General features: G+C 67.5%; 2 protein-coding genes across 2 annotated transcripts; both read right to left on the bottom strand.

The window, feature by feature from the left end:
• Positions 1–269: 269 nt before the first annotated feature.
• MNEG_10381 (hypothetical protein) lies at positions 270–4,653 on the bottom strand (the record flags this gene model as incomplete). Its single annotated transcript, XM_014041148.1, has 4 exons — positions 270–294; positions 531–769; positions 1,010–2,336; positions 2,786–4,653. 4 exons carry the CDS (start codon positions 4,651–4,653, stop codon positions 270–272), a joined length of 3,459 nt encoding a protein of 1,152 aa, XP_013896602.1.
• A 2,171-nt stretch (positions 4,654–6,824) lies between these two features.
• Positions 6,825–7,274, bottom strand: MNEG_10380 (hypothetical protein; the record flags this gene model as incomplete). Its single annotated transcript, XM_014041147.1, has 1 exon — positions 6,825–7,274. One exon carries the CDS (start codon positions 7,272–7,274, stop codon positions 6,825–6,827), a length of 450 nt encoding a protein of 149 aa, XP_013896601.1.
• Positions 7,275–9,743: the final 2,469 nt, after the last annotated feature.

Below are 9,743 nucleotides of genomic sequence, written 5' to 3'. Positions count from 1 at the left end.
GCCGCGGCCAGCGCCGCGCGGCGGCGCGCCTCGCGGGCGCGGGGGCGGGGGGGCGGGAGTGTCACCAGGTTTGACAGCAGCAGCACCTGCCCGCCGGCGACGACTAACGGGAGACCCTGCCAGCTGGCGCCCAGGTGGCTGATAGGAAGGTGCGCCGTGCAGGACGCGACCGCAGTCCACTGGCCGCTGCGGCGGCAGGCGAGGCGCGGCGGTCGCAATGCAGCATCAGCGCCGATCGAGGTGTGGCGTCTATTCAGTGTTCCACACATTTAAAGTTTGAAGCATCGCGGCTTGCTGCGATGCGCAGCTCCACCAGCCCGCAGCCGTGCGGCCCCGGGCAGCGGCAACTCCCGGCCGCCAATAAGCCCCACTTTAGCCCACGACCTCGGACCTCAAACCCTCCACCCCCGGCCACTTTTCCCGGCCCCCGTCACCCCACAATATGTGCGAGTGCTCTCAAAGGCCCTCCCCTCCCCGCCCCCCCAAAAAGGGCCAACAGCAGCCTGCCCCCTGGGCGCCCGGGCCCGCACCTCCTGTCCCGACCAAACAGCTCCAGCGCGCCGCCCGCGTACCCCACCGCCAGCAGCGGCGCGAGCCCGCCGCTGTCGAGCCACGCGACCGCCGAGGCGGTGTCCTCCAGGGCCAGGAGGGACTCAAGCACAAAGGGGCCGCCGGCGAGGGCGGAGGGGCGGCGCGGCGGCGCGGCCGGGTGCGGGGGCGGGGCGGCGCCCTCTGCTGACCAAATGTAGACGGCATCCTCCACTTCGGTCTGGGTTGAGGGGCGCGGGGATCAGGGATGACATGAGTCGTGGTCATTCGAATCCGGTCGGGCGACAGATGGGTCAGATCACACAGGGACGCGGCGCGGTGCGGCGCGGCGCGGTGCGGCACGGCACGCCCGGCGCGCCTGCAAGATAACCTGCGGGGAGCCGCGGGCGAGCCACGGGGCTGGGCGCCCGGCCGCCGCCCCCAATTGCGAGGCATACTGTTGTCGAGTGTCGAGGCTCACCTCCCCGCACGTCGTCGCCGCCGCCGCATAGCCCGCGCCCGCGCACAGCGCGACGGCGACCGCAATGCCGCCCAGGTGGCCCCCCATCAGCCCGCAGCCGCTCTGCTGCAGCAGCTGCACGGCCCCGCCGCCGACGGCGCCGCCGCCGTCTGCCACAGACCCGCAGAGGCTCAGCGCAGCCTCCGCAGACGCGGGCAGCACCTGCCACAGCTGCGTGCGGCCCTCCACATCGCCTGTCATCAAGAACGGGCCCGCGGCGCTCGGCCTTTGAATACACGATATACTAGCCGACGCCTCCACAGCCGAACCCTCCTCTCCATCCGTGCCGTCGGACCGGGCAGGCCCGGCTGCGGGAGGCGAGGCGGCGCCGTCGCCCATTTCGGAGCCGCCGCCAAGCGCGCCGGCCGCCGCGGCGGCGGCGTCCACGCTGCAGACGGCCCCTTCTGAGACTACCACTTCCCACCCTGCCGCCGCCGCCCCGGCGCCCTGCTGCTGCGGCTGCTGCTGCTGCTGCTGCTGCTGCTGCTGCTGCTGCTGCTGCTGCTGCTGCTGCTCCTGCTGCTGCCGCATGACTTTCACGCGCCACACCACCCACGCGTCCCCCTCCCGCTCGCTCGGCCCCTCGGCGGCGGACGCCAGGCCGACGAGCGTCACCTCTGCAGACGGGCCATCCTCCTCCTTGCCGCCGCCGCCGCCGCCGCCGCTGCCGCCTGGGCGGACCTCTGACGAGACATCGAGCAGCGCCCGCACCGACCGCGCCCCCTGCGGCAGCGGCGCGTCGAACACCAGCGCCACGCGCCCCACGCGCGCCGCGGCCGGGGGCGCCCCGCGCGCGGCGCCGGCGGCGCCGCGGCTGGCGGGGCGGTCTACACAGATGGCGGAGATCTGGAGCCGGCCCGCGCCGCAGGATGCGAGGAGGTAGGGCCCCGCCCCTGGCGCCGGCAGCCAGCAGCACGCGCCACAGGCGAGCCAGCTGGACGGCACGCGAGGCCCGTCCACGCCCTCCTCCTCCTCCTGCTGCTGCTGCTGCTGCTGCTGCTGCTGCTGCTGCTGCTCGACGGCGTCGAGCGCCGCCGCGCCTGTGGTCAGCAGCAGCTCCACCGGGGCCAACCCCCAGATAGCCACCCGCCCCTCCTTGCATACCCCCACCGCGACCGGCGCCCCCGGATGCGCGCAGAACTGGCGCCACTCTGCCGCCTGCCCGGGCGACCGGCGGCGCCGCCGCGCGTGGCGCGGGTGCACGGCGATGCCGCAGGTGGGGGGGGCGCCGGGCTCCGCCGGCTGCAGGGGCAGGGGCTGGGTGACAAAGTGGCGGAGCTCGTGGTGCCTGGGTTTAGGGTTCGGGGTTTAGGGTTTGACGGTTTGGAGGTTTGAGAATTGAGGATTGAGGGTTGCATCAAGGTTGAGCTTTGAGGATTGAGGGTTGAGTTGAGGACGAGGGTTGAGAATTGAGGGTCAAGTCAAGGTTGAGGGTTGAGCTTGTGGGAGTGGCAAATTCAGGGTTGAGTGAACTTCGAGGTTTGAGATTTTCAAGGGTTAAGCGTTCACAGCTGAGTCGAGGTTGAGGATGTAGGGTTCAATTGAGATTGAGCTAAGAGGTGTATTTTCACGGGTGAGGCCAGGAGGGCGCGCCCAACATAGTTGAGGGAAGGAAGTACGAGAGGGGCATGGCTGGCTCGTGTCAAGGAGCGGGGCGCGCCTGCCGAGCAGCTGCCGCCCCGCGCCACCACCGCATCGGCGCCCCCCCCCCATCGCGTGCCCATCTGCATGCCTCACCCGTTCCCTGGGTGCATGTACTGCTGAGAGCAGTACAGCTGCGGCGCGCCGGCGGGCGGCGTGTGGAGCCAGGCGGCGAGCGTCTGCCGCGCCCCCGGCTGCGCAGCGGCGTCGGGCCGGCCCCAGCCGGGCGCGGCCGCGTCCCGGCCCCACAAGAACGCGCGCGGCGCGCTCAGCTTGGACGCGGTAATAGCGTTCTGGGCGATGCCGCGCAAAACGACGCCTGACAGGCCGTCGATAGCCCATAAGAAGACTGTGTCCACCCACGCCGGCCGCGCAGGCGCCAGCATCGCAGGCGCAGGGTGCGCCAGCCCTGGGCCACGGGTCGGCGACGACGGCTGCGCATGCAGGTGGTGCTGCAGTAGCTGGTGCTGCTGGTGATGCTGCGCAGGCGCGGGGCCGCAGTAAGACGCCAGCAGCCACAGCACGCGGTGCGCGCCCGCCGCCGCCTCGTCGCCGCCCGCGCCGCCGCCGCCGCCGCCGCCGCCACTCGCCGCGCCGCCGGGGGCCAGCCCGCAGCGCAGCGGCCGCACCCAAGCGGCCGTCATCCCTGGAAGGGCGCCCGGCGAGACGCCGGCGCCTGCAGGTGGCTCGACGACTAGTGTCAAACAGAACTGCGACATCACGCGCGGGGGCGCCCTGGACTTGCTAGGGCTGGCGGCGCCGGCTGCCTGCTGCTGCTGCGGCGGCGGCGGCGCCGCCGCCGCCGCTGGGCCACCAGGGGTAACTAACGGCGCGTCATCCATGTCTGCCATGACGACCTCGACCCAAACGCGTATGACGCCGTCCGCCCCCACCGTCATTAGCGCGGGATGGTGCGCCGCCGGCAACTCGTCCCCGGCCGCCGCCGCCGCCGCCTGCTGCCGCCGCTGCTCCGGCTGCTGCTCCCGCCCGTCCGGCGCGTCCGCCGGCGCCGCCGGCTGCTGCTGGCGCTGCTGCTGCTCCTCCGCGGCGCCGCTGCCGCCGTCGCTGGCGAGCGCGGGGCTCCACTCCAGGTGCACCACCCTGACAGGGTGGCGGATCACCTCCGCACCCACCACGTACTCCCCAGTCTTTGCGCTGCGACTCGGCCACCAAACCACGACCCGCTGCGGGCTGTCGCGCGACACGCTCGCGCACGGGCCGGACGCGCGCGCGCCCGCAGCCAGCAGATCCTGCGCGGCGTCCGCGCGCGCCTGCCAAAGCTCCCGCACGCACGCGCCCCTCAGCTGCCCGCCGACCGCCGCCGCCGCCGCCGCCGCCGCTTCGCCGCTGCCCTCCTCGACCTGCCCCCCCTCCTCTTCCTCCTCGTCCTCGTCCTCCTCCTCGTCGCCGCCGCCTCCTCCGCCCAGCTGCTGCCGCGAGGCGCCGCCCTTGGCCAGGGGCGCCGCCGCCGCGTTGACCTCGAGCATCGTGACGCCGCCATTAGAATCACTGACGAGCAGCCCTTGGCCGTCGTGCGTCCACTGGTGGCTGAGGATCGGCACGTGCGCCCTGAACACCCCCAGCTTGCAGTGGAGGCTGCTGGGCATGTGGACGAAGGCGGCGTCGATGCCGTCGAAGACACCGTTGCCGTCTGCGTCGCGGCTGCCATGCTTGCTCGGGGACGCGGCTGGCTGCTGCTGCTGCTGCTGCTGCTGCTGCTGCCGCTGCTGCTGCCGCCGCTGCTCCTCGAGCTGCGTGCGGCGCTTCCGCAGGAACGGTTCCAGCGATATGAGGCTGACGCTGTGCTTGGTCGCCGCGGACAGCGCGCACAGCGGGCCGCCGCCCCAGCTGATGCTTTGGACACAGTCGTCATCCGACAGGTGCGGCTGGTCAATCAGGAGCACCGTGGTGAATGGGTCAACAGCGCCTGCAGGCGTGTCACCGTCGAGGTTTGCTGCCCCCATGCCGGCACCCGGCGTCGCCTCTGAGCGCAGCTGGTGGTGGTGCTGCTGGAGGGGCGGCAGGCCCGGGTAGCCTCTGTCGAGGCTGCCCCTGCCGCTGCCGACTGCCGCGACGGCGCCAACCGGGGCCTGTTGGCGGACGAGGACGGGCGATTGCAGTGCGCAGCATGGCGGCGGTCATCGCCGCACTCACCGACACACCATGTGAGCCAAGCGGATTCCAGATGATACGACGCTATCAACACCCGGCACATACGTCTAAAGCGCACCTGTTGGACGACGATCGTCCCACCCTCCACGGCATGGGCGCAGAAGACATGCTCTGGATCGTGCTCGACATTGAAAAGGCACGCGTTGCTGGTCTGCGGTGTGGTCGTCCTTGACAGGACGAGCGGCCTTGACTCCATAACACTGCACAGGTACAGTAGATCACCCGGGCCAGCTAGGCTTTGCTATTGAACTCATGCTTGGAGGCCTCTAAGCTGTAGAGATTGCGTGTATTTCTTGAGTATCGCCTTGGCGCCACCTGATGATGACTCTTTGCTGTCGGCACCAGCAGGGCACCCGGCAGTGGTTTGCGGCCGTCACCTTCCACAGCGAAGGCACCAGTCAATCAAGGCACGCCCCTCCCGCATTGCACGACTGCAACACTCTATACGTCAACTCTGCCACGCTTACATCCGCCGTGCCCTGTGCTGCCTACAGGTAACACATGCTCACATCACAAACCCAGCTCCCACACCTCCAGTGTTCTCGCCAGGCTACGCCAGTGAGGAGCACATAATAGGGCGAAGTCATCACTTAGCAGACCTCCTGCCGCCTGCGATGCATCTGCCCCTACTCCTCTGTACAGAGACCGTCGCGCCAAGCCTCGCTGCTTCCAGCACCGCCCAGACCAAGCGGACTGCTGCATTGTTGCACATCAAGCCAGCGGCCCCATGGTCTGTTGGGTAGAAAGGCAGCGCGTCTCCATAGGTTACACCATGGAAATCAGCGAGCAGTGCAGAGGGTCAAGATGGGCCGAGCCGCGCGGGCGTGCCACTAGGCGCGGCGCCGAGCGGCGGCGCGCTGCGCGCCCTCGGCCCCATTGAGGAAGAGAGGTTGCGGGGGTGGCACCAAGCGTGGTTATGACTGGGCGAGCAGCACGCGTCCTGCGCCAAGCCCCCCGTGTGCAAGCGTCGCGCTGAGAGGGTGCAAGATGAGTAGGCCCAGCCAAACATTGGCCGGCAAATTGTCCAACGACAGACCATTAAAGCATCCAGGCGTATGCCAAAATTAAAGGCCGGGTCGGCTGTTGGAAGTACACAGGCTGCGTCGCAAGTCGGCGCGAGACGCATGCCTATCAACTGGGCAGTCCATTCTGTGAGATGAAGGGTGGCTTTTGTGCCAGATGCAGACGCATGGAAGAAAGCAGCGGCCCGCGCGGCCGCGATGCTTATCCCAGGATTAAAACGCCACGACAGAGAGCGCTGTGCAAAAGCGGTGTGGTCGGCCCGTCCGTGCAAGCGGCAGCACAAGGCACTTGCGAGCGGATTGGAGGACGCCGGTGTTCAAAGATGCAGCATGTGTGCTCCGCTGGGCAGACTTGTGCGCTGCTTTGGGCGCGGAACAACAGGCACCCGGGGCTCAAAGGTGCGCCGGTTTGTGGAGTGTATCGGGGTTCAAGATGCTGGCTCGTCGCCGCTTTCAGGATGCATCAGGCACTCACTCGGGATGACTCGAGGCCAGCACTCGCGCGGCCCACTGCCACGCGGCCCAGGAGCCGGCGTGGCGTTTGCCAGGGCCAGGCGCGGCCGAGGCAGACTGGCCCGTCAGAATCTCACACACACACAGCTCGTAGATATGGCGACCGCAGCCCAGTGGACGAACGCGTCTGGGGCGCTCTCGCGCGCCGAAGCAATGATGTGTGTTGAACAGTCTTGGCGATTGATTCTCGGGCGGCGGGCTGGCCGAATGGCGTGCCGTCGCGGCAGAGCGCGGGCACTCCCTCGGCACACACCTGTTGGCCGCACTCTCTCACTTGACACTTCTTCACGCGCAACTTTCATTGTGGCCGCAGGCAAAAATGCACCCCACCGAACTGGGGTTGTGCCGCCTCGCCGACGGCGCCGCCCGCGGCTGGCAAGGCCTCGGGCCGTGGGCCGCGAAGCCGCCGCCGCGCCGTCACCCGTCCCTCAGTGCCTCTTCTTCCCCCACGTCTCCACGCCGCCCCACGAGAACGACACCCAGCTGACCTTGGGCGCCGGCGCCTCGAGCGCGTCGTCGCTGGCCCCATCCTCGACGTCCTCACCCAACTCGGGGGCCGACCAGCCATAGGGGCGGAAAGACTGGTAGGCGGCCTCCTTGGCGGCGCGCTTCTTATCCTCGGACGGGTCCCTGTTGCCAATGCTGGGCAGCGGCACGACGACGACGCCCGGGGGGGCCTGGCGGACGGTGGGGGTGACGCGGTTCGTGTAGTAGGGGTCCGCGGCCTTGATGTCGGCGCGCATGAAGTTGAGCGAGTTCTGGGCCAGCCGGCGGCCGGCGGAGGCGAGGGCAGGCTCGGAGAGCAGGCGGCTAGCCTCGGCGGCGCTGGCGAGCAGCACGACCGCCGCGGCGCAGAGGAGGAGGCTGCGGGTCTGCATGGTTGCTGCTGTTTTCGAGGTTGGAGAGTGGGTCTGTGGGGAGGTAGGGGGAAAAGGGAGAGGAGGTGCGGGCCAATGAGCAATAAGCAGAGGTGTTTGGCTCAGTGCTTGTGAGCTGCACTATTGGTGCCTCACGGCGCAAATGGCCACAGCCTCGCTGTCGGTTTGCTGGTGCATTGCCCCTGTAGCAGGCGCCTGCTGCCAAAACCGTCATGCGGTGGCGGCCACCATGGCTCTGCAGCGCGCTCGCGCTGTGACGGTCGAGCGGTGAGATGCACAATTTGCATAGCACAAACATATGTGCCATGGGTCGTCAAGCACGCAAACGCATGGGCTCCTGGCTGCCCCTTTGCTTACAGCCTGGCGCCTACTCGCCTGGAGTAGGGTTGGTGCCCAGTAGGAGGCCAGTAGTGGGTTTAGCCGCCACAAGCGGGGTGTATATTGATATTTACAAGCCTGTTTGAAGGGTGGAGAGGAACAGGAGGTGAGTGTTTGCTCTGTCTACTACCGCGCTGGTGGAGGGCGGTGGACGACCCAGGGTGGCCGTCGGGGCCTCGCGCACCTGTTGTGCCCGGGCCAAATGAAATCAACGACTCTCAACAGGGCCGAATTCGCAGGGTGGAAGGCTCCAAGGGCCTGATTTGGTGGCCGGGCCGTGCGAGGTAAAAATCAGCGACGAGATGCGTCGTTCAGGAGAGGGTCGGGTCAGAAGCAGAAATCACGGCGCTCAACTGTGTAAGGGCTCAAAGCGGACGGAGGCACTAAGATGCGCCTCGCCAAGATTGCGCCCCACCGGAAGCTGGAGCACCGTGAGAGTTGCAGCCAGCCACCGCACTGACTGTCCCCCAAGAGAGCACGCAATCCAACCATATCCGAGGCAATTCTCTTGCCATAAGTGTGGTGTGCCCTTCTTATTGGTAATTACACACTCCTGCAGGGCGGCACGGGGGTTGCGTGGCGTGGGGAGGTCAATTCGGGTGAGAGTCCTCGAGAGGGGCACCAAATCCAGGCGCATGCATCTGCGACCGGTGAATGTGCACAACATGCAGGGTAAAAACAAGCCGGTCCATCAAGGAGGGCGTGTGCTCCTGCCCCGCATGGGACATCCGCCTGCCGGGCATCACGCCCCATGCATTCAAGGTGCAGGTTCCTTCCTCCTCCACTTTTGGCCCTCCTGTCTGTTGGTGGCCGACCCCTGAGCTCGTCCAAATTGGACGCTGTCTGGAGCGTGCCGGAAGCTGCGGCCGCTCCTGCTGCAAGTGGCACCTCTGGTGATGATGCCCTGCAGTACATCTGGAGTACGGTACACTAGCCGCAGTCCTGTTGCAACAGTGGACACTCCGAAGTGGCGCCTGAGACACGAATGATTCATTTTCGTTTTTCGCAGGAGCGTGGTGTGTTGTGAGCATATCTTGACCCTGTCGCAGGCGCCCTCAAACTGGGTAGGGGCGTCGTGACCAGCGGATTGCAAACACTTCAACTAGCATGCTGCAGCAGTGAAGCAAGCCTGATCCCAGGCAGCAGGCACTAACCCTGAGCTACGAGACCAATTACTTGCCGACCAGGCTTGACATAGCTGTCGTTCCACACCATGTGTGCAGAGGCGGCCGGCGGTGGCGTGCGCGCTGTCGACGAAACTGCTTGTTGTGGGTGCGTGGCAGTGAATGCGACACTACGGCACCTGCCGATGCTCGACTTAGCTGAATATGTACAGAATATGCACGATAATTTCAGGTTTACGGTATTCAACGCGGTATATTTGGCCACAATCTGCTCGACTTCGAAAGATCTAAGGCTTGGTGGTGCCTTCAATTGCAACGCCGAGCAGACCTTGAATTGTGATACTGTAGCGTGATCTCATTTCATAATCGAGCCGCCACAGCAGCTCCCTGGGATCAGGAGCAGGTCTCGCATCGTCGTTCAGGCCACCCAGTGGCAGGTGCTGGAGACGCTGGGCACAACATGTCGACTGTGTCGTCGTGCGGGCTGAGGACCGCAGCAAGCCAACACCAGCGGCCGGGATCCATCCGCTCGCCGCGGTGCGCATTGCTGGTGGCGGCGCAGGCCAACACAAGCAGCAGCGGCAAGAGGGGTGAGCGCGGCTCATTGCTATGGGCTGTGGGCACCGCCTCGCGCAATCCTGGGCTCAATGTACGTGGCCTTGGACCAGCGTATGGTGACGTCGCCTGTGACTTACCCTAGATGGTCAGATGCCTGCCCTCTTTCGCATCACATGCGCATGAGAGCGCTCGAGATCCCTCAGAAGCGCCCGCACCTGACGCTTCAAACCCCGCCCCGCCCACTGCGCCCCGCGCTGGCGCCCCACGCCCGCAGCCGCGCCGCAGCAGCCGCACGCCGCGTCGCGGCGCGAGGCGCTGCTGTCAGCCGCGGGCCTCGCGCTCCTGCCCGCCGCCCCGCTGCTCGCGCCGCGGCCCGCGGCCGCGTGGCCGTGGAGCGGCGGCGGCGCGG

Source organism: Monoraphidium neglectum (assembly GCF_000611645.1).
Source record: "Monoraphidium neglectum strain SAG 48.87 unplaced genomic scaffold scaffold02290, whole genome shotgun sequence".
NCBI classification, from domain to species: domain Eukaryota; kingdom Viridiplantae; phylum Chlorophyta; class Chlorophyceae; order Sphaeropleales; family Selenastraceae; genus Monoraphidium; species Monoraphidium neglectum.
This window is presented reverse-complemented; position numbering and strand designations above follow the sequence as displayed.